The sequence below is a fragment of the Amblyomma americanum genome, chromosome 2 (assembly GCF_052857255.1).
Source record: "Amblyomma americanum isolate KBUSLIRL-KWMA chromosome 2, ASM5285725v1, whole genome shotgun sequence".
In the NCBI taxonomy this organism is placed as follows: Eukaryota; Metazoa; Arthropoda; class Arachnida; order Ixodida; family Ixodidae; genus Amblyomma; species Amblyomma americanum.
Genome location: NC_135498.1, coordinates 50,659,774 through 50,685,017, shown reverse-complemented (window position 1 = coordinate 50,685,017; position 25,244 = coordinate 50,659,774). Strand labels below are relative to the sequence as shown.

Genomic DNA, 25,244 nt, shown 5'->3' with positions numbered 1-25,244 from the left:
TTCCTGCGCACGTTTGTATAGGTCATGTGTATTTTCTGTGTTCGGGATAAGTCTGTCGTGTCTGCACTTTGGAATAAGCGAGAAAAAAAAGTTACAAACGTCGACCAGGTTCACCGGAACAACTACGACAGCTACCAACATAGGCAACAACACAAACTATCAGGTAAACAGAGCATGGTAATTAAGCGTATAAAACTTTTTGAGACGATGAAATCGATCAAGGCGCGCCTTAAGCGGCACGTACAAAGCGACACGAAAAACGAACTCTACAATAGACAGGACCAAGAAACCGTGACATGCGCATGGACTGCAGTGTACTTTCTGCAGGCTTCATACTATCTGGGTGTTACAGACGTTGTATATTAGATCTCGAGCCACAACAGCCGCGAGCCACTTCAGAATTGAAGGCAAAAAAAATTTTCAATCAAGCTGCAAATATTTTATTGAAAAAAACTTGGTTTACGCATCAGTCAATGTAGAAACTTCTCTTCAAACTTCTCTTCATAACTTTACCGGACCGTCATTAACAGGCTAGGAACAATCAGTAAGAATTAATAATAATTCAGTAACTTTACCGCTTTACTGGCTCTATTTCATGTGATTAAATAGCAGACTCTAGCAAGGTAGTAAAAAGCAGTCATACTTAGTAAACACCGGCTATTATTAATTTTTTACAAACTTTTTTTAAGAGGTGCCGTTGCGCTTGCTTAAGTCTGTCTTGCACACACTGACTTCCAGCATGCAAGATCGTATGCTTGTTTTCAACTGCGAGAGTTGACATGTTGTTACCCGTAAGAAAGGTCATGCTTCACAATGAGCTCGCGCATATATGTTTTCGCTATCCACATCATCGACTCATATCCTTGAGCCCTTTGTATCTATGACACGCTGTTGGGAAAGCATCTTCATGATGCTGATATTAGAGTCATTTTTTTTTCTCGGCTAATGGGGACTCCACATAGCCGTAATGGCGGCACAAGCAACGCTTGAATTTTTGAACTATAGGTTGAACCAGGTGCATTACATGGGGTCGTCGTATAGATCAGATTTAAGCCGATTTGTTCCAAATTCATTTATCAAACCATTAATGATGACATCGAGGTTCGTCAAGGTGGAAGTCGAGAAAAATTTTATTTCCCCCTTCGTTGTGCCCGAAGATGGTCGGAAAACACGCCTGCAACGACAGAGTCATTCACCTAGGCAATATATAATGGGGCATTCTCAGACAACTGTTATATCTGCAAAAGACGCAACCAAACAATCGGCTAAGGGGGACTCCACATACCAGTCATGGCGGCACAAGTAAAGCTTGAATTTTTGCCTTGTTTTAGCTTTTGTATAATTTTACTTAACAAAGCACGTTGTAGGGCTAGTTTGTGAAGCATATTTTCTGGAAGTTCTTTATAGCGCTACAAAACACAAGGAGAAGTACACAGAAGGACACAGCGCCCGTCCTGTGTACTTCTTTCTGTGTCCTTGTGTTTTGTAGCGCTGTAAGGAACTTCCAGAAAAAAAAGTATAATTTTACATACGCCTTGTTAAGGAAGGCTATAGTAACTATAGCAGAAGAGGAACTTCTCATCGCCCTTGATGAAGAGAGAGAGAGAGAGATAAAGCATTTATTATTTCATTGAAGTGTTCTACGAGTCAGGTAGGCGGACTCCTCAGTTCAGGACTCCGGTGGCTTGGGCGGATGCCTGGACCAGTCTGATGATGCGACACTGGTCCTCCAGACCATTGCGGGTCAGGGCTAATGCAGTCCTGATGAAGAGGAATCGTGTTGCATTGCGCGCCACCAGCACGCCAAAGACGGGAAGGAGAGGAACACAGACATGCTCTGTCTTTGTCACCGTTCCGTCCCGTCTCTGATCCAGCGCATGTCTGTTTCCGCTCCGCCCTCTCTTTGATGCTCTGCTGACGCGCAATGATCATGTATCAACTCTCGCGAATTTCAGCTTTACTCTATCGCTTTGCACTTGCTACTGCAGAAAGAAAGCGAACGAAATAAAAGCGCATATGTATGATCTCAGGCCGTTAAGCTATCAACGGGCTGGACGGAAAACAATGGCGCGTCGGTGACGTAATCGAACGAACACGACTGCTGCGACATTCTCTGACGGAGGCCGTTCAGGTGCACGTCGGACAATCTTAATCATCGTAATGTTGTTTCCGTAAGCAGCCTCGAAACATATCTCAAGGGACATTAAAACTCCTAAGGGCGTCCACAGAACGACCATGGGAGCCCGTGTGCTGTGCGATGTCAGTGCACGTTAAAGGTCCCCACGTGGTCGAAAGTATTCCAGAGGCCTCCACTACTGCGCCTCTTTCTTTCTTTCTTTCTTTCTTTCTTTCTTTCTTTCTTTCTTTCTTTCTTTCTTTCTTTCTTTCTTTCTTTCTTTCTTTCTTTCTTTCTTCCTACACTCCCTCCTTTATCCCTTCCATTACGGCGCGGTTCAGGTGTCCGCCGGTATGCGAGACAGATACTGTGTAATTTCTTTTCCTCAAAAGCCAATATCCAATTTTCAGTTTTTCAGTTCCCGAGCCCATCGAGATCACTCTGGCATATACCTCCAATGAAGCTCAACATTTGCATGTCACGGTGTACTGCGCCAAGCAAATGGCACATCCGGTGAGATAGTCAAAGCAACAACAAACTTCACCTTGTAAAACCCGCCCTTAGTGACTGGAAGTCATGTAAACACCAATAACGTTTTACAGAAGTTACTTTATGCCGCTTTAATTCGCATTAGACATACACACCTCACTCGTGCCTTCGTACTAATGAAACAATGAAAGCCACTGCGCAGAGACATGGTTGCAGTAAAGAGCATTTTGTTTTCGTACACGAAACTAACGGTTTTTCGCGCCTCATTCCGAAACTATAGGCGCTCAGCGTGCGCTGGAACTGAGGAAAAGCAGGGAATTTATTGATGAATATCTCAACAGCTATTGCACTTTGGAAAGTTCTGTAAATTGGATAAGTCTCGAATCAATACAGTCTTCAAGGCGGTGATTGCAACATGCGGCGTAATAATTTAAAAAGATAGTTGACAAGTCTCGGCCAATTACTCGCCTAACCGTGTCGCTACCACGTTGTTTTGTGTCCCCTGAGCCAAACACACATTCAGTGAACGCAGCATCCACGTGACTATCACTGTCATAATTTCTTTATTAAGCTGTAAATGTTTTAGAAATCACTACTTGTATACGCAAGCATTAACTTCGATATGTTTGATGAATCGCCTAATTCTCTAAAACTAGCTGACCTAGCGCACGCTTATTCTTGCAACTGACAGTACTGGATATGCGCATGATAAAAATGATCGCCACTCTAAGATGGCGGTCGTGGCGTTCCTAAGGTACCCGGTTACCGTTCCCAAACAGCGTAATGCAATTATTTCAGACACTCCTTATCTAGGCATGTAAACAGTCATTTCAATATGTCCTGAAAACGCTTGTTATATATTTTATGGTTTTGATAGTTACTTTTGCACTTTCGTTAGTTTCGTCCAAAGTTTACGACAAGGCGTTGCCTTTTGCGCTGGGAAAAGGCGTTGAAGTCTTTTCGTGTTAGGCAATCTCATGTTATCTTATCTTGCCCAGCCAAGATATGCTGAAAAAACACCAAGAACCGCTGTAAGAGTTTACACCAGGCGTACAGAGGTTCTTGCTGGTTTACTCAAAGTTCTCTTCTGGAAAGGGAAAATAACAGACACGCTACACGGCAACAGTTCTGGTGTAGACATCGATCAGGAGTCATCTTTTATCAACCAAGGGAGTTATCCGATAAAAGACGTAGCATGCAGTCTGGAGATAAGGTTAATCGCAAGCGATGGTAATGTTATCAGAAAGTTAACACTTCAAAACTAAAATTTAAAAAAAGCATCTTCATTTCAGCCCATTGTTCTTTGAAGCGGCTGATCAAAGCTGACAACGATGCCATCTTTCTGGACGTCAAAGCACAGCGTGCCTCGTCGACATTCGTTTGTATTACAAAGCGACCTATTTATACGTCTTCGCTAGTTGTTACTTTTGCGAGATTACCTTCATTTTTTGCTTCCTGCGTCCGTTTCCTCTCTTGTACATGGCACAAATTCTCGCAAGTGCACAGCCGAACAATGACAAGCATGCTGTGTCAAACGCAAAACACAGGCAAAGCGCTAAAGCGCGAAACATGGAAAAAATATTAAAGCGAAAGCTTTACTGGCCGCGAACTTGCGATTTCGCCGTGGCCGCACTCCCATGAGGCACATGACGTCACAATGCTCGCCTCACATATCTCGGTGGACACCCGAACCGCGCTTTCTTTTTTCCCACCCTCTATCACTTCCTTTACGGCGCGGTTCGGGTGTCCAACGAGATATGTGGGGCGGTTACTGTGCTTTGCGCGCTCGCCGCGCCATCTGGCAGGACGTCATAGCGCACGGCTCGCCGCCGCCGCCGTTTGGTATGACGTCACACCGCGTTTCTCGTCATTGCGCTCGCCTCCGCTCGCTTCGCCAGCTGCGTCGCACGCCTGATAACATGTCGGAGGATTGAAAAGGAGAGCTCGCGTGCGCCGCAACCACAGTTGTGTCGTATTTAATGCGACAACAACATAGCTAGATAACCAGACTAACCTGGACTAGCAATCAAGATTCACCAAGGCTAACCATGATATGCCTTAGCTTTCGCTACGTATACCCTGGCATAGCCGAGCCAAGCCAATGCCAATTTTGGTTGCCATTTTTCAGCTCGGCAGCGGAGGAGGTGGCTATCGCCATGGCAATAGTCAACACCAAAGCAGTCACCATAATTAGCGGCTCCAAAGTCGCTATAAACAATTTCGCGAGGGGTATGATCTTCAAGGAGAGAGAACAAATCCTAAGGCATAAAGACTTTAACCAAAGAGAGGTGGAACTAATATGGGTGCCGGCGCACTCGGGGAACAGGGGAAACGAGTTGGCTCACAGTATAGCTCGAGGTTATGTCAGCCGAGCAGTGAGCCAGGTTGAGTCCCCCAAATTCACGAGAGATGCATTCATATCCTTTCACGACTACACTAATCACTTTAAATTGGAAAGGAGGATATATCCGCCACCAGACAAGAAGCTCGACAAAAGGCAGGAGGTAACGTGGCGTCGGCTCCTGACGCGAGCCTTCTTTAGCCCGTCCAAACTAGCTCACATGTACCCAACACAATACAATCCAACTTGCAAAGAATGCGGCGAGATAGCCGGATACGATCACATTCTATGGGGCTGCAAAAAGGCGCCGCCACCGGCGGACCTACTATCAGTCCCTTCTCTAGAGCGGTGGGAGGCTATACAGGCCAGCTCAGACCCGTTGACACAAGTCCGGGCCACTGAGTGGGCTCACAAGGTCGCTGAGAACCACGGGCTTGAGGCCATCTAGTATAGCGCCCACATTGGGCGCTAAGCTGACAATAAATGTTTTCCAATCCAATCAGCTCGGCAGATCTTTTCAGCATCAGGTTACTGCACTTCGCCAGAAGTCTTCACAACTCTATCAAATAATTGTTATCTTCAAAAATGTCAGTGCACGTTAAAGATCCCCAGGTGGTCGAAATTATTCCGGAGCCCTCCACTACGGCACCTCTTTCTTCCTTTCTTCTTTCACTCCCACCTTTATCCCTTCTCTTACGGCGCGGTTCAGGTGTCCAACGATATATGAGACAGATACTGTGCCATTTCCTTTCCCCCGAAACCAATTATTATTAATATTATTATTATTATTATTATTATTATTATTATTATTATTATTATTATTATTATTATTATTATTATTATTATTATTCAAAAATTAATTACCTGATTCTTTCTGGCTATGTTGACGTTTGTATGGCACTAAAAGACGCATTTATAGGCGAGAAAATTGGAGTTAAAAAATCTTACCGCCATTCGATTCAAACTTGTGTCGTCCTTATCGAAAAGGGAAGGTTTTGAAGAGAACTTCGGTGCAGCGTAGCCTTTGAGATCCGCAAAAAAAAAATGGCCACCGATGCACGGATTTTACTTGCGAAATTGACCACTGATGGCGCCAGCTGTTTTTTGTTTTGGTCTTTTCTAGTTTATGAAAGCTGCGATTATGCGATTATGTGTTTATGCGATTAGAACGCAGTACCCTGTCGATACAGACCAACTTGCCTTCAGTGTCCCTTTAACGCTGTTCAGATTATTAGATCTAAGCCTAACCTTTTTTGCCTTTCTTCATAAATAATCTGTCTTTTGTCTCCCTGGAGTTGTAGACGAGTATAAAACAGACTGCGCCTACACCAATACTGAAAACTATAGGTCGAAGACCGCCTGGATGTATAGGTATATCTCCATGACGCCTAAACTACTTCCCTCTTCAGAGTTTCTGCGGAGTCTGTTCTTTCCGCAGTTGTTGGTCCCTTGCCGCAAAAAAAAAGACTCTCGCACGTGAACAGAAATATAAAATTGCAAGAAATAATACTTAAGAATCAGAATTTTTCCTTCGTATAAAGTATGATGAGAACCGAAGCCAGTCAGACTATTGTTTTGAATTGCACTTAGGCAAAAAGAAAATGGCTAGAAGCCTCTTCTTCGTGAATTTCTGGTTTGTTTACAACTGCTTACCAACCACTAAAGATAATGGTGCTGCGGAACTCCTACGATATGCCTTGCTGTACGCTGTTGATAATACCCAGTTACGTTTCTCACGTGAGTAATTTAATTTACGGAATTGATTTAATGCATGTAATCCCATCAATGAAGACAACCTTCTGTGAATCTTTTTATATTCGCACACTACTACTCACCTTTCTTCCAAACGAGCTATACTCCAGCACCGCACGCCGCTACGGCGCCGCCATCCTCAAAGTGCCTGCCGCACGATATGTAACATACTTTTATCGTCCATGTACCCCATTTGCCAAAAGTAACCGAGCAACAGGTTTTTGCTTCTCAACCTTATAACGGAGCCTTTACGGCAACCTTAAAGACCGAAATGTGTCAGAACATGAGGATAAGATTGAGCTTAAAAGCTGCACAAAGTGCTTCGCTGCGCGGCTATAAGAAATAAATCACCGTTGCCCGGTTACGTTTGGCAAAGACGGTAACATGCAGCCACTTGCTATGTGACTCATAGTCACTTGCTAGTATCAAAGTCAGAAGACAGCATCCCGTGCACTGAATTGGTTGGATTTTTAAACAAATGAAAGGCTCAGCTAGTGAATATCTCACTTCTCGGTAGACACCTCCTGCATGTCGTGAAGGAAGGGAATAAGATGGAAGTTGAAGAACAAAGCGAGAAAGAGGTGCCGCAGTGTTGGGTGGTGGTGGTAATACTTTATCTGTACGAATATTTTAAATGACGGTGCGTGAGCGGTGTCCTTCGTCCAAGATTCCATTGGAGGCTGCTGCCACTCGGGTCCTGATGACCAGGTCCCTGTGGTCGTCGAGGTCCGGGCTCCGGAATAATTTCGACCACCGGGGGATCTTTAACGTGCACTGACATCGCACAGCACACGGGCGCCATTTGCGTTTCGCCTCCATCGAAACGCGGCCACCGCAGTCGGGTTCGAACCGGGCAAATCCGGTTCGTAGCTGAGCGCCCTACCCACTGAGCCACCGCGGCGGGTAATAAGACCAGCTCTTTCTGTTTTATCGCATGTATCAACTGTAATTTTTACTATAATTGCGCTACTTTCTTTCCTTTCTTGCTTTCTTTCATCCATTCTTTCTTTCTTTCCCTCTCCATGACTCGCTGCGCTGTCTCAGCATGCTTTCAAGCTTTCTTTTTCACGTCTAATCTCGTATACAAGGCAATACCGCCAAAATGGAGGGGTAGCATGCATTCTTTTTTTTTTCGGTGGTAACGGCATGAAGCAGTGCATAATTTGGAAGCCTTTGCCAAGCACAGTCCACCAGATTCTTACCGCGGCAATTGGCAGTTAAATTAATGATTGTTCACTCGTGAAGAGCAACCTGGGCCGCACAAGGTCCACCTCTGGGAGCACCTGCCTTCACAGGGCAGTGACGAATCGCTTAACCGCTGCCGGGAAAGCTACGGGAACCCTCAGAGATCTATGAACGTAAATTAGATAATGACCCTCTGCATATATGCGAATTAACCCAGTATCCTATTGCGTCATACCTTTAAGGCCCCTCCAATTTTTCCCCACTGCTTTTCGCGTGCCTCATTCAACAGTGTGCACCATGCAGCCAGAGTGCAGGACGTGCGTACTGAGTCCTTTTAGCTGGTCGTTGGACCTGGGGTGGGGGGCAAGCGTGTTTGACGGATAAAGTGTGGAAGATTAGCGCGGGTCTACAGCGCAGGGACTGCGCGCACCCGCTTTATTTGTCCATTTGTTTGTTCACTCGATAAAATGGCCTGCAGTGCACCGTACAAATAGAGAGATTCCCGCTCGGTGCTTTCCGTGCCGTCAGGGGCGCCCGTGACGTCACACCAGACGTGCCGCATGTTTTCCAAGAGCGCCTGTTTACACGAACGGTGCCAACACAAGCGCTCCACTCCCGTTCTGTGCGTGCTTCTTGGGAGGCCGGGCCATTGTTCAGTTAGCCGGCGGTGAGTGAGTACGCGTCGCAAATCGAGTCATCGATCTTGGGGAGGAGTCGATAAAGGCTCGTGGAAAGCGAAACTTGATGCATATATAGTGCGACGCTTCGATGCACTGCGCACTCATTACTCACTACAGCCTGGCCGACTATCCCCATTCGCAACACAGAGTAAACATACTACGCAGGAACAAAAGCATGTTACTGTGCCGGGGCGTTTATACATACACGCTGATGCAATATGAACGGGAGCATTTTATTTCTGTGCTGTCAAAGAATATTCCCTCAGTACGATTAAGAAGCAAACTTTTTTTTCTGAGCAGTTTTCTTCTATATGAGATACTTTTAATGTATATTGCTTGAGTGTTTGAGTGTATTTGAGTGTTTGAGTTGCTTCAGTGTTTTATCTGAATATTCCTTGCATCTGTAGCTCTTCAAAAAGGTCTGGTGAGTGCAACCAGACAAATTCCGGCAGTATTAGCCTTCTGTAGCTGCGGACACACCTGTGCGTTCGGAGCTGCCGCGTTTGAGGATTACAACTGAGTGAGAAGAGTGCAACCGAATGAAGTTTAGCGGTATTTCATTCATAGAGTTTCTTAATACTACCTGAAGGGAAAACTGGCGACGCTGCTCCTCATCCGCACCATCGAGGTGCACAGGAATGACGGGAAGGTGTTTCGGATTTGGCATGGCTATTGTTGGCGTAAAATGTGGATTAAGCCTTAACGGTATAATTCTTCTCGTGGCAAACCTTTAAAAAAAATGTTGTGAAAGTTTCCATAACAGTCGAACACGTGTTAAATTTATTAAAGAAGTGAAAACGCAACATTAAATTAATTTCATCTACGCGCAGACGAGAGCCTTGCGGCATAGCTGCCATATTTCGGAGCAGAATCCGCGTTTTCAGCTCAACACGAGCCAAATCAAATAAGAAACCTTTTCTTCCCGGCATTCGCGCGGTGGATGAAGTGCTCTTTAAGAAACTCGCATAGACAGTGGCGCCAGCTTCGCCTTTGGGTAATGTTGAGAAACTCTGCGCTTCTATTACACGTCCCTTCGTTAGCCATTCACAGTAGCACCATACTTTGAGATTGTTGTGAGCTTACAGACAAGACGCTGGTCTTCTTGTAAAACTCTAACATGTTTTTGTACCATTATTTCATAAACGGGTCTTCGGTATTTCTAGTTGCGAAACTTCCCATAGAGAGAGAGAGAGATAAAACTTTTATTGTAAATAGGGAAGGTTGTTCGAGCAACTTGGGTGGCACCCCTAGTCCAAGGCGCCAATGGCTTTCTCTGACTGACGGACTTGCTGAACCAACTTTAGTTGCTGATCCAGGGCCTCGCTGGCCAGGGCCACCTCCCATTGCTCATATGTCGGGTTGGACACAGTTAAGTGTTTTGGTTTCGCTGTGCATTCCCATGGTATGTGGTAGAGCGTAGGGCAAGCTCCACACTAAGGGCATGTATTCTGATATTGAGTGGGGCTAATCTTGTGTAGGATGAACAGGTTAGGGAAAGTGTTGGTCTGAATTTTCCTCCAGTCTATGGCTTCAGAGGAGTCCAGTTTTTTTGTTAGGGGGTGGATATTTTCTTCGCTCCAGCCTAATATGTTCTAATCTGTCACCATAGGGTCCATGTATGAAAAAACTGCGGTCCCTGGTGGCCAATATTCGGGTGATTACGGATGGCCGCGCCGCTCGCGGCCAATTACGCAAACTCTGTTCAAGTTGCAAACTTCGAGACTTTTGATAAACGCACAACCGCCTGGCAACAAAATTAATGAAACAGATGCATTAACAAAGATCCACAGATATAGGAGTCCAATGGATAAATTCAGTAGTAAAAGAAGCAAAAAGAGCGCTTTTCAGAAGACAATGATGGCATAGGGCAACAGCTTTTATTTGCCGCTTCCAGATGGCGCCGTCATCCGTGAGCACCACAGCGGATGCGGACGATATTGTACTAAGCTGATAACCACGAAGATTAGTAGGCTCTGAACAATTCTTGTGGAGACGAAGGAGGCGCTCAAGGATTCAGTTTTAGCACAAATAAGTGAGGTCTGACGATTATTTTTGACGATTGCAATAATCAAGTACTTACAATACAAGACCATTAAATAGCCAGACTGGCAGAATACCAATATATCGGGGTATTGATAAACGAAGTACAGATATGCATGTGAAAACACGAATGTACTGTTAGGGCGAAAGGGCGAAGAGATACCGCGATAATGAAACATAGGATATTATGGGGGTACAACAAGTATGAAGCACTGAGAGGTGTTTGGAAAAGAATAGAGGTGTCAGGGCTTACTTTTGATAATGCGATTTTGTGCCTAAGGGCAGAAGTTCAGTCGGGACTAAGAATAATTTAGAGAGCTCTTGGAAGATTGACACTAGGGGGCCCACGGAAAAACCACAAACGAGGCAGTGCAGGGGGACATAGGCTGGACATCGTTATAAGAACGGGAAGCTCAGAGTAAAATTTTATATGAAGAACGCCTGAGGAAATTGGACGATAACAGGTGTACAGCTGAGATGTTTATATGCTCATACAGAAAAGGCACTGAGGAAACAAGGACGAAGAAACAAAAGATAATTAAGCGACAGATAAAAACGGAGAAGGTGAGAACTGAATTAATGCAATGTAAAAGAAGCAAGCTGTAGAAATATGCAGAAACAGGAAAATGCAAATCAGAAAGAAATCGTTCTATGATAACTCAAAGGGTAGTGTCCTACTCTTTGAAGCTATAGACCAGGGTGTCTTAGAACACGAAGCCACAAAAAGATATTTGACCAAGATGACACATGTGCACAGTGTGTGGTAAATCTGTAGAAACAATTGAACATATTATGCATGAATGTGGCGGTATACATCCGGATTTCGATGCAGGCACAGTCACTCTCCCTGAAGCCCTAGAGTTTGGAGATAACAATGGTCATGTGAATGAATCTCCGGTAGAACTTAGCAAAAAGCGATTGGAATATTGATGGCGCAAATCCAGGGCGGCGACGTAAGTTTACAAGTTCAGGATTAAAAATTGTATTCAAACAAAATAGCAAATTTATAAATAACACGGTAAGTTAAATAAAAAAAAAGCCGAGCAGGGTGGCAACTGCCACCACCCCTTTTCAAAGGGAACGGTCCTATATATCTTCCATCCGTCCATACACCCGAAAAGTGGCTACTGAGACTAGTCACTTTTTGAAGCGGAGTTTTCCATCTGGTATGATCTAAGAGCTCTGGTTTGATACAGTGGTTATGGTGTTCGGCTGCTGGTCGGAAAGACGTGAATTCGATCTCGACCGCGGCGGTCGCATTTCGATGGAGGCGAAATGCTAGCTAGAGGCTCGTGTACTGTGCGACCTCCATGCACGTTAAAAAATCCCAGGTGGGGCGAAATTACCCGGAGGCTTGTAGTACGGCGTCTCTTATGGCGTTTGGCGCTTTGGGATGTTTGACCCCATAAACCATACCAAGCCATTTGACATTTCTGTATCCTGATTTCACGAGGATGGTTTATTTTCCGTCGTAACTATTTTATTTTACTGTTTACTCTATTTTCTGCCATCCGCCACCCCCACACACTCGTTTTCCGCGCGAAGTAAAATGTCGATGGGCTTAAATTCCGGGCTGTGAGATTTCTGCCTTTTAATTAAATATTGCCGCAAATCTTTGTAGTGACTGTTTTTCATTCTTCAAAGCTGCCGGCACGCCGCTTTATCGCTTTGCTTGCGACGCAAGACACGACCATATTTATCTCGATTGATCGCATCAAGGCGGAGCCGATTCTACGTTGTTGCAGAATGTTTTAGTAACTTTGCACGCTTTATCTAGAAAGTTCGCTATCAGCTTTAAATTGGGCACGGCCGAGAGCGGCGGGCATTCTGTTCGACGAGCGCCGAGCACGCTTGTCGCTACGCCACCGCCGAGTGATTTAGTTCTTTGTGGGCGCAAGTCAGCCCAAATAAAGAGTTTCGTTTATACACCATTTTAGCTCTTCTGGTCTCCGGATTTCAGTCACCACCACGTGACAATATTGTCAAAGAAATTTAACCTACACTTGTCTGTTTCATTGTCTTTTTACGTTTAAACTTGTTTATAAATTTCCTTTGTTACTTCCTCTGACTACTAATAATATATCCATTAGATATTGTTCTTACTCCAGTGCACCTTTGTATTTCCCCATGATTCTGTCAATACTTTGATATTTTGCCCGAAAGTGTGTTCATGAATGGTGTCATTTTGCATTAACCTGTCGTATATAAATCCACCTTCCATTGGGTCGCAGAGGTATTTAATATGTATAAACAAATAGCTATCTCTAAATTATGCGTAATTTTTTTTAGGCAGAAATGAGATCGAAATGAAGGTCGAATGGAGGAAAGGCAAATCAGACATGTTTTGAGCTCCAATAGCAATGGTGAAGTAATAGCAATGACTTTATCTCTCCCCCTTTACACCCACCCTCTCCTCTCCCCTGGCCTTGTTCTTATGAGGGCGCCTTTCGCAAGGTTCACCTGGGCATATTTGCACCTATGGCCATTCACACATGCCGCATTGTTGCGAACAATCTCTAGGGTCACTGAGAACATATTGAAGTTTATTTATTTTTCATATACCTAAAACCCCCTTACGGGCATTAAAGTAATTAAAGAACAGGGAAGGGGGGGGGGGGGGGGCAGAAACAACAGAGCACAAATGACACCTCTGAGTTATTTTTGCATTGACGACAATGATACAACAATAATACAATCGTTTACAAGATATATTTGCACCTTTTAATCACACAGTGACACAGCAACCAAAACAAAACGCAACAAAATTTAAAATAAAGAACTCCGAAACTATTCGAGAAGAAAATTTCTCAAATTTGTGCTAGAAGACGAAGGAGACCCAGAGCCAATTTCCTCTGGCAACCCGTACTAGGACTTCAGTAGCCATAGTAGGGTGGCTAGCCACCCTAGCCATAGTAGCCACTGTACTATAGGACTACTGGACAGGGGTTCTGAGAACGGAAACGTACAGGGCTAAATTTGAAGAGGATATATTATTATAACTGAAATGGAGACCACGAAGCACATAGTTCTGAGGTACGCAAAACTTCGTCCTGCCCGTCCCGATGGAACCGAGGCAGATAGGGGCGATGGGATTCGTTTCCTCGACACGGTAGGATAGCAGGAGGAGGAAGAGGAGAACCCAGCTCTTATCGTTTGTGCAAACTCTACACCAACAACTGGCATAAATTACTCTATCAAGATCGCCATTTTAATTGTTTGTTGGAGCTACTCCGTAGTTGGAGCGCGTGCTTCTTTAATAAGGAAGCATTCGTGGGCGTATTCCAGTGCAGTCTACCAATCGTGTGATAAAAGACACAATATACTTACAGACTGATTTGGTTGGTTTCATTCTGGTTTACCGATTGATTGATTGATTGATTAGTCGCTAAATGAATAATCAATCAACCCAGCGATCATTGAGTTGATCTGTTTAAGGATTGCTTGCTTGCTTGCTTGATTGATTGATTGATTGATTGATTGATTGATTGCATTCACAGGCGGCAGGATGGGCCTGGAGGACGAGGAGCGGCTGCTGCTGCTAGACCCCGGCACGGCCAGCGCGACCCGGCCCAGGCACCAGGGCTACGGCACGCGCTACGACAGCAGCGCCGGCAGCGCCATGGCGGCCGCAGGTACAGCGCCTGTGGAGTCGACCAGCGCGAACACCACAGCGGGAGGAGGAGGAGCAGGATGCAAGTAAGCCGGCTAAAGAACGGACTTGTTGCTGCGGCGCGCCGCCAAGTTCGAGGCTGGTCTCAGTGGAGGCGTCACTTATTTCTTGTCAAAGCTATACCAATTAACCCAGCGGAGTTCAGTCGGCAGGAACTGCAAAATCCAGTTAACGAATGACGCAGTAAAAGACAAGGACAGAGGAACAAGACGAAACTTAACGTTACAGTAGCGATAACATAGTAGCAGGACCGGGTTAATTGGAGAGACATGGGAGAGGCATTGGCCCTGCAGTGGGTGCAGTAAGGCTGACGACGACGACGATGATTATGATGATGATGATGATGATGAACATAGTAGCGCTGTAATCCTGTTCCCCCTCTATCCGCGTGTATTACTGCGCTATTTGTTACCGTGAATTCGAGTAACCAACTAGCCAAACTACCAGTTGTTTCAAGTTTTAAGCGCGGCAAAAAATCTTAAAATCTCGAACCTGTGTACATGTAGAAAATACAGAGCGTTGAGCATAAAGGAGTTCAAAAACTACCGGGGGCACGAAGAGTTTTAGAGCGGAAGTTCTACTTCACGACCAAAGCTGCAAAAGAAGGGTCATCGCTTAAGCTTTGACCCCGAATAAATACATATTGCCGCGACTGGGTGTCGAAACCTCGAAGGCGCCATCCTCGCTGACCAAGGCGCCAAGAGATCATCCTCGCTGACCACTGCACGAGAGCACTACGCTGTCGCCGCACCTTTTTTTTATTATTGCATGGAAGTACACCCACCTTGACCACCCTGACAGGCTTCAAGTCCGACTTAACCAGGTCGCTTCACGCAACCCGTCAAACACAATCACACCAGCATCCAGCTCTCACTTTGCCTGCACATCAAAATCCCGCATCCGATCACGCCTCGTGTTATTGTTGTTGCCTCAAAAGCGATACCACATACCCACGGCGGGGGATTGGCCGCGTTAAAGTGCAACGCACTCTCACGCTGTGCATTGCACATCGTCGTGTTCATCGACTTCCATCTTCTGCACGAACAGATCAGATTGGCTTAACCTGAGGCTAATATCGTCGTTAGACGTGCCGACACAATGAGCCAATCAGGCTAAACACATATGCTTTCGCACGTCTTCTCGGTTTAACTACGTTGAAACCCTACCATTTTTTTTCTTTTAAATTGTGCATATGCGACTGTAAGGACCCCGCTCTGGGATTCCTAAGCTTCGGAGGGCTCAGGACGAGTGTGGCTCCCGTCTTAGGGAGAGTTTGAACGCCGACCGATGCGAAACGAGCCATGCTTCCCGACCCAGAAGCGAACCCGGTAGGCTGTATACATTCCTGACAGAGGCCTGCTTGTTAAAGAAACGTGCCGGGCACGGTATGCACGCTCTATGTCTGGTCACAGGAGGCGCACGAACTTCACAACGCGAAAGAAAGTCTGTCTTTAAAAAGTCTTTCGTGTGCAGATGCGTCCGCGCACGATATAAGAAGCGTTACGGACGGTCGAAACCTGTCTAGAGCTAGGAATCAGTCAGCGAGTAGCGTCCTGATGCATGCACCGGCTGGAAGTCGGAGTGCGCGCACACTCTACCTCTTATCGTTTGCTGTCCCTTTCAGTGCAGGGACCCTCGTTGCAAGGCGGATTTTCTCTGCCGTTGACACATACTGTTGGCGACTGACTGCTGACGAAGCCAGGACGCATCTCTTTGACCGAGATACGCCGTGCTCGAGACGTATGCGCCGGTTTCTTTAAGGGGACTCGCGCCAAGCGGCTTGTTGAAGAGAGCACGGAAACTCATGCCGATATGAAGTGGACATGCGAAAACCCCTATGTACTGAGATTCCAACTGGATAGCAATGGGAGAGGCATTTGTCCTCCGGCGGACGCAGCTTCGATGGTGGTGGCTGAGGTTTCGGTTAAAGTCACTGGAAAGTTTCGGTGCATTTAATGACGCCGAGGTGCCTGAGAGAGAGGGTTTATTGATAGGAAAAGGCAGAGAGGTTGGCCTGAAAAATAAATATCTGGCCTGCTACTCTGCTCTGGGGGACGGGAAGAGGAGATAAAAGAAGGTCACGATGGGGGACGATGATGACGGGAGGAGGCAGATGAAAAACTACTTAAAAAAAAAACAAGGCACACTTTCTGACATCACAAACGCGAGACAAGGTCCGTGTCGCTCAAAAAGCGTGAGAGCGCTCGCGTTGCCTTTACAGTTCTAAAACTATCTGTCCAAGCGCCGAGGATCAAATCCTCAGAGAGGAGCGATGTGTCCATAGGCTTCAGAGCAGATGCGAGTATGAGGTGCCTGAAATTATTATTTGAACCCATAGCCCACTGTTTCGGCACACAAAATGGTTTGCATTGTTTTGACGTCCTGAAACTGCATGTTGGCTATGAGGCACACCGTTTAATGGATGGTTTCGGATTAATCTTGACCATTTAGTGTTCTTAACCACGCACTCGACATCGCACAGCACACTGGCGTTTTCTCACTTCGCCAAAAATCAAGCAGTGTATCAATGAAGACCCAGTATGCGATGTAGACAATCGCAGCAGCACGATTCCAGCCGGGACGAAAAAAGATGACTTGTTTAGCTCTGGTTAAACCTGGAGTGACGCGATAGCTACAGCTGGCCGAGTGGAACTCGCTCAGTCGAATTGCAAAGTCAGTCTTTCGCCGCTGCGTTTCACTGGGCGTTCCTTCTTTATCTTCGTCCCTGGACGTGGATCAACACCTTCTCAAGTATTGAGAGGGTATTGCGTGGATACACACTCTCCCCCACTCCTCTCCCACTCGGTTTCGCCGGCGCGCCGCGCTGCCGGCAGCTGCCACGGTGGCCGCGGCACCGCCACCGCTGAAGGCTCGAAATGCTAGCGTAATGTAGGCGCGCGGCGCGCACAGCAGCTGCGTGCTCTGACGTCACTCCGCGCATGCTCACAGCTGGCGGAGCGGTGGTGCCACGGCTCAGCGCGCAGCCACACTGACCTCGCGAAGTGGCTGGCGTAGTGCACATGTATCTATCGCTACAAAAGTCGGAACATCATTCTGTTCTTCTTGGTTTTATGATCTGCGTCTGCACTTTCACATTACAATGTGATTGTCCCCGACAAGACGAGCTACGGGCTTTCGTCCAACTCTCGACTTCAGTCTTCAGGTGCCAGTGTTGGAGCACGATAGGAAGTTTGGTAGCCTAACGTTTCAGAGCTGAGTAATCACGGCAATACCTTGTTGACTTTCCAGGCAGAACGATAATTTTTTGCTGAAAAAGTGTTGTAGGTGCGCCATTTTTTGCCCACACTTTTGCTATCGACAGATTATGTAAGGAAACCATTAAGCTGATGCGGCGCAACTGAGGCCATTAGGCTCGGCGCCGCTGAAACTTCATTGGAGTACCATCTTAATAAAGTTAATTTTTTTTGGCGAAACACTTATACCTGCGCAAACGTGCACTAGACCGGGTGTGGGCCTGCCTTCACCAGTTCGTACCAGTTGCATTCTATAAATTAAGTTCGGGATGCTGGTAAAAGATTGCGGTCGGCCTGCGTGTATGCTCCTGTCTATTTTGCATCATGCATATTGTGCCGTAAAAACCGAAATAACGTCGTCCCTAGAAGAGCCAGTAAGGATCGAGTCTTCGGGCAAGGATCTGAGAAGCATCATTCAAGGCAACCGCTGTCATGCAGCTACTTCCCGACTAATACTCTGGTGGGACTAAAAAAATACAAAAATAAAAGTGTGCCGTCCTGTGCCACTAAGTACAAGAATCTTGCTACGGCCCGACTGCCTGTTCTGCACGTACAAGTTTGTGCTTCATGATATCAATGGTATATACGACCACTAATTTAAAGAGTGACGAGATGAGAAAAGGGAGCCGCCATTTATATAGGGATATAGGTCCGTATTTATAAGGAAGTGACTGGGGAAGGCGTTGAATTGGAGGGGGGCTCGCTCGCACAGTCAGCCATTCACCACCCACATATATACCAGAAATCTAGTAATTATTGATTGACTCGGAGCGATGCGAAGTATACTTGGGAGTTCTGTTTTAGAATTTCTCCATCTCTCTTAAACAAAAGACACTACAGGGGCCACTCACGCTCCACCTTAACAGTATTACGCGATAGCGTTAATAGGGGGAGTCAGCGACCTGGGGTCCTCTTTGCGTGTCACTTCGCCTAGGTTCTGCCTACATACCCATATATGCGGAATGGGTCTTTCTCTGCTTTACAGTGATAGATACCCGGGAGTCCTCATACCGCTCCTCATGGCGCAGTGGTGCAGAGGTTAAGCGATAAGCCACTGTCCCGGCAGGTGGCTGTTTCAGCCAACGGTGGGGCGTGTGAGATCCCGGTTACTCTTCCCGAGCAACATCTCACGACCATTCATTAATTTAACGGCCCGTTGTTGTTGTTGTTGTTGTTGTTGTTGTTGTTGTTGTTGTTGTTGAAAACTTTTATTGTCCAACAGAGAAAGACCACACCGCCTGGGCCGCTCTGTCTCACCCCCCTTTACAGGGGAGAAGACTTAGGAGCGGCCCAGCCGCACGGGATGGTCGCATTCGATGCTGGCCGGGTTGGCTTCGCCGGCGGCCTCTTCTGCCAGTTGGACGGCGGTGATTTGGAGCTCAGGGTCCGAGCTCCGCAACAAGGTTTCCCAGGCTTCCCTGCTGCTAATGTTTTGCGCCCTGCCTGGGGAGTAAGCGCACTCCCAAATTATATGGGCGAGGGTTCCTCTCGCCCCACACTTTTTACATTTATCGTCCTCGCAGTCCGATCGGATATGTTTGTTTAGTACTGGGTTTGGGTATACTCCAGTCTGCAGGCGTCTCCACGCCGTCGCCTGACTCCTATTTAACGCCGTGTTTGGTGGGGGAAAACATCTCCGGCATTGCTTGTAGTGTTCTGTAATCTCTTGATACGGCCTTGGTAGGTTTTGATGACATCACAAGGTCACGTGACCTAGGCGGCAGTGAGGAGGAGGAGGAGAAAGCTTTTATTTTCCCAAATAGAGGGAAAGGGAATGAGGAAGCTATCGATGCAGGCTGGGTGGCTCTTCTAGTACAAGGCTCCACTGGTTTTTGCTGACTCGCGCACAATCCTGATTAGCCGTAGCTGTGGTGTGCCCGGGTTTCCACTGGTCAGTGCCGCCTCCCACTGCTCTTACGTGTGCACGGTTTTGGTAAAGTGTTGTGGTTCGAAATCTAGCCGGAACAAGGATAACAAAAAGCAGAAGCACAAGACAGTGAAGCGAGAACCAACAACTACGCTTATTGAGGAATGTAGGCCTCCCATTTATGCATGAAAAATTGCCAATAGGAAATTCAAAAGTTAGAAACGAGTGAAAAGCCGAGCAGCTTAATTTCCGATGTACAGTGCGCAACTGGTGTATGTGCGGGACACAATATTGGCTGAAGAAAAAATATTTTTTTTACTGACTGTGCACGTGCACGCGATGAATAGCCCGTATACCCGGTCCATATAATTGCTTAGGACACTTAGTTCGCAATATCCAAAATTTTAGCTTTTAAACATGTGTAGCCCGCGGGCTGTACACTGGAATTTAAAATGTTAGGCAAAAGAATGAAAATCTGCAACCCGTAAATCTGGTATTAAAAAAGCATTTATAGCGCAATCCACAGCCTCATCGTAGATTGTTTAGTTTCGGAATGAATTCATCAAAGCATTAGGCGCGTCGTGCTTTCCCGCGCGTTTGTTTGGGCTAAGGGCTTTTTATTCAATATACTAGATATTTAGGTATCCACTCAGATATCTTGCTTATCGTAGGTATTCAGATATTTGCATAATTTCTTGTGTAGGCCCAATGATCGTTGTCCGCAGTTGTTTTGTGATACAGTGATTGGCACAAACATCTTTGTTCTAGACAATATACTGGGTGTTTCACCTAAGTCTTTACAAAATTTTAAAAATAGGCATTTTGAGTTAGAAGAGCGCTTTTTTCTTCCACAGCATTTTCAGCGGTGTAATACATCAGAATAAAGCTTAGATGTGCTAACTAGCAGGCTGGTTAACCAATATTGAATAGTTAACTTCTTAACTTTTACTGTTAGCCTCCTTAATTACTGAGAGGTGTGTAGCCCACTGTAAGTAATATCAATATCAGTTTTTAATAATAATAATTGGTTTTTGGGGAAAGGAAATGGCGCAGTATCTGTCTCATATATCGTTGGACACCTGAACCGCGCCGTAAGGGAAGGGACAAGGGAGGGAGTGAAAGAAGAAGGGAAGAAGGAGGTGCCGTAGTGGAGGGCTCCGGAATAATTTCGACCACCTGGGGAATTCGAAAAGCGGTGACCGTCGGCGCAGTGGCCCATCAAATTTTGGCTACGTCGCACCAAAATACACGGGCTTTCGAGAAACTTGCAGGCAAAGCAACCTCTCCAGTGCCCGTGGCCAGTCGAAATAGCAAAAATTCGTCGGGCCCACAGCGCCGCGGGTAACAGCGTTTTCGAAATTCTAGAAACTGATATGGATATTACTTACGATGGGCTGTACGCTTCTGAATATTTAAAGAACCTAATAGTTAAAAAGCTAACTATTAAATATTAGTTAACCAACCAGCTAGTTAGCACGTCCTAGTTTTATTCGGATTTACTGTACCTGCTCCATTAAAGTCCCTCCTCCTCCTCCTCCTCTTCCTGTATAATTCGCACCTGTAGCTGCGACGAAATGGAGTCGGACTCCTCCCGAACGCTGCGTATGATATGAACGTGTGTGACGGTCGGAACAGTGAGGCTGTCTCTAAATTGAGAGCTGATTATGCCAAGCTTCGCTGTAGAGATAACGGACTCGTTCGGAAACCGTGGCCTTATCTTCAGCTTGCCCCATATACTGATAGCGCCAAGCCGTGAAGGCCGTGTAAGGACATTTGTCTACATGTTTTATTCCTCACGTGCATGAACGCTTTCATTTAATCGCACTAAGCAAACGTCCTAGATTTTGAGCGAAAGTTTTTTTTTTTTAATTCCATTTCCAATTGTATGTCAGCTATAGGACAGGTGGTTTGTTATGACTAGTTGCGCTGACCTGAAAAACCGGGATAAAGGAATTAAGCAGCATGGCAGAACGAAATGCCAGGGCACACACCTACAAAAAAAAAAGTTGAAGGAAAAGGTAAAGTGGGGGAAGATTACCCACCCACCCCGGTGGGTAAGTGGTTAGGGCGCTCTACTACTGATCCGGAGTTCCCGGGTTCGAACCCGACCGCGGCGGCTGCGTCTTTATGGAGGAAAAACGCTAAGGCGCCCGTGTGCTGTGCGATGTCAGTGCACGTTAAAGATCCCCAGGTGGTCGAAATTATTCCGGAGCCCTCCACTACGGCCACCTCGTTCTTCCTTTCTTCTTTCACTCCCTACTTTATCCCTTCCCCTACGGCGCGGTTCAGGCGTCCAACGATATATGAGACAGATACTGCGCCATTTCCTTTCCCCAAAAACCAATTATTATTATTATTATTAAGAGAGGGAAGGACTCCGAGGGTTTCTGAGAAATGGTAGCAAGAGGTGCAGAGTATAAGGTAAAAGTAGAACGACAAATAAAATTTAAAAAAGGAATGAGGGGGGGAGAGCGATTTGAGAGAGGAAAGGACCGGTCGGGCGGAGGGTTAGGGTGAAAGAAACAATAAAGCTGCGGTATGAAATACTGGGAAAACCTCTGACCATGTGCAAGACGTTTTGAAAGAATTACGGCAGTGCTGGAATGTGCCTGAGCGATTCTACGTTCCCTCTGGATATGTTTATCCCTGCTTGTTGTAAGGTTTTAAATTCGTTGATTAGGAATGCCTCTCTGTATTTTCTATCCATTGCAGATTTGAAGCGTGGTTGAAGAATGAATAGATTAAGTTCATCAAAGTTGTGACCACGTTGATTAAAATGATCCGACACTGTACGCTATTTGCTGTGCCATCTCGACAGCCATTTAGTTTGGCGCCCATTGATTGATCCGACGTATATGGTTTCTGACAAGAGGAGCATTGAAGCATGTAGATAACATTAGACGACGCACAGTTAAAGCTAGTCTTTATATCGAAGATGAAGTCGCTTGCCGTGCTTCTAACAATAGTGTCGCTTTGTAAATGCTTGCATGTCTTGCAACTAGGTCGAGAGCGTGAGCTGATTGCCGCCGGGGATTTCTTATCGAGCCTAGCGAGTACTACCTCTCAGGCTTGTGTTGCGTCTGTATGCTAGCTACCCTTGGTGCGTCTGGAAATAGTTTCTTCAAACGATCGTTGATTGAATAGTGTGGTATTTCCGCAGATTATTGTTTATGTTCGGAAGGACGTTCGAGTATATACTCGAACGTCCTCGTTATAACTGCAGGGGGCCGCTCACTGTTAACTTTTGTTCGTTTCTTTAAATACATCGCCTCGTTTTATAGTGGTTGCTCGTTGGAAAGAGTTATTAAGCGTTATTGTGGGGATGGTTTATATCAATTAGGGTGTTGTTTTTATTAAGTTGAGGTGTTTCAAATAGTCGTCGGTGCAAGTACTTCTCAGACGCTTTGCCTGTCCTACAGAAATGCGTCGCGTACAGTGTCTCGGTTGATGGCTAGTGACATCTACAGCCATTGCTGTCGGTCTGTATACGCTTCCTGCAGAGTGTGGTTTTAAGCTGGCTATCTTCAAAATGCACGGCAGTGTCGAGAAAATTGACGCGTTTCAGAGTAGTGGAAGGTATATTTAATGCGAGAGTGGAATGAATTAAGGTGCGAGACGAACACGTCTAAGGTCTCAGACCCATGTTTTCATATCATGAAAATGCCATCTATGCAACGCAGGTATATGATCGGTTCTTCTAAAAATGAATTCAGAAGTTTAGACTGCAGTAACCCCATAAAAATGCTTGCATACGTCGGTGCGAAGGAAGTGCCCGTACATGTTCCTAATGCTTGAAGGTAATAAGAGAAATCTAACTCAGAATAGTTGAGCGTGAGTACCAGTTGAAGTAGCGAGAGATACACTTCAGTTTCATTTATAGGCATATTTGTGTACAAAGCAGCGGCGTCAAGTGTAACCAGTATGCTATCCGCTGAGATAATGGTTGCGTCATTAAGCGACTCAATTATTCGAAGACGTGCGTCCTGGACAAAGGAAGGAAAGAGGGTTGGAATGTCTGCAAGGTAGTGGTTTAGAAAAATTGACAAGTTCTCTGTAGGCGCACTATTGTTCGAAACGATAGGCCTGTCCGGGATATCTGCTGTAAACAAGACTTCTGCGGAAACCCTATGGATTTTAGGAAGTAGAAGCGTCCTGCTTGTTTGTTTGCCGGATTTAAGAAGTTGTAGTCTGATTGCGTTATTAGCTCCCTGGATAATAGGTCTGCCAATTTGCTCGGAGTTACTTTGGAGATCCCTGAAGTGGAATCGGAATCTAATTTCTTGTAATGCCAAGGGTTGTAGGGTGGCGTCCTGCTGGCCTCTTTTTTATTCTAGTTCTAGAGGCCCGTGTGCTGTGCGATGTCAATGCACGTAGAAGAACCCCAGGTGATCGAAATTATTCCGGAGCCCTTCACTACAGCGTCCCTCATAGCCTGAGTCGCTTTGGGACGTTAAACCCCCATTAAACCTTAAAAAATCTCTCTTTTTGTATTTTTCGGCTGGCGGGACGACTATGCTACCACCTTATAATTTGACTGCATGGCTTAATGGCTAAATCGGTTATAGAAGCTAACTGTGGTTTAGTGTAGCCTGTTCTATCAAGGAAAGGACGTTTTTTTTTTCGCTTTCAAGCTTGCTTTGTTTTTTCTATCATTTCTTTGGAGACAGATTTAATACATGTCTAGTTCGAGACTCTGTTCCACGTCCGATGAACACGTGTTGAGCACGTGTTAGTGGCTGTGCGCAAATAAGGAATCGAGTTTTTCGTCAGTGCACGTTAAATATCCCCAGGTGGTCGAAATTATTCCGGAGCCCTCCACTACGGCACCTATTCTTCCTTTCTTTCACTCCCTCCTTTATCCCTTCCCTAACGGCGCGGTTCAGGTGTCCAAAGATATATGAGACAGATACTGCGCCATTTTCCTTTCCCCCAAAACCAATTATTATTATTATTATTATTTTCGTTTTTTTCGATGACGTATACTCCTTAATACGCATTGAAATTATTGTTGGGAAAAAACATGAGGCAACGCTTCAGCTGGAATCTGTTTGCCGCTATCATTTAGCAATTCCGAAATGTCAACTACATTGCTATCGTCGTCCTGCAGTGTCAACGGCGCATCTTCTGACTCTATCGGAAATTAAAAGGCGGTTGTAGAGCTGTCTATAGATGTCTCCTTTAGCAGCGGAAGTTTCTTTCGAATATGTCTACGTTGTTGTTTATCGTGAAGCGTACGTTCCTAGACGAAGACAAGCCCTCTTGTCGAAACATTGGCAAGCACTCTGAAGCTTTCCCCTCCATTGTTCACTTTGTGCATATTGGTTTTTGTAATTTCGAAAACGCGATTACCGTCGGCGCTAGCTGTGGATCAACAAATTGCGGCCATTTTGGCGCGCGTTCTGGCGAGCGCGAAACAACGCTTCACAGCGCGCAGCTCACTCGATGTTCCCCTTTCTTTCCTGCCTGCAATGCGTCTGGGCGTGTGGTACTCTGGGGCCACTTGGCCGCGTTGTTTTGAGCTCTCCAAAACGCTAAAGCCTGCCTCTTTTGGCGCGAGATGGCCAACATTTGTTGAGCCAGAGCGCCGAAAGGTTTCCGAAATTCCAAACGCTGATATGGTTATCTCTAACGGCCCGTTACAAATTTCTAGTAGCAATTGACCAGGTGCGTAACATTAATAGTAAAAGTTAACTATTACAATTTATTTAACCAGCCTACTAGCAAGCACGATACGCCCGGTATTACCGGTATTACGTAATACTATGCCGCGGAAGCCATCTTTGCGCCTAAAAAAGCCTCTATTTAAAAATTAATTTCGTGCTTCCTTGAAACACTTGGTGTACACCTACT

At 45.8% G+C, this 25,244-nt stretch overlaps 1 protein-coding gene across 3 annotated transcripts in view; it reads left to right on the top strand.

The window, feature by feature from the left end:
• LOC144121208 (ATP-dependent translocase ABCB1-like) overlaps positions 1 to 25,244 on the top strand; it is a 123,892-nt gene that overhangs the window by 52,490 nt on the left and 46,158 nt on the right. For all 3 annotated transcript variants that reach the window (XM_077654289.1, XM_077654291.1, XM_077654290.1), the window contains exon 2: positions 14,101 to 14,299. In XM_077654289.1, coding sequence (XP_077510415.1) covers positions 14,101 to 14,299 — 199 coding nt within the window. The remainder of the gene's footprint in view (positions 1 to 14,100; positions 14,300 to 25,244) is intronic.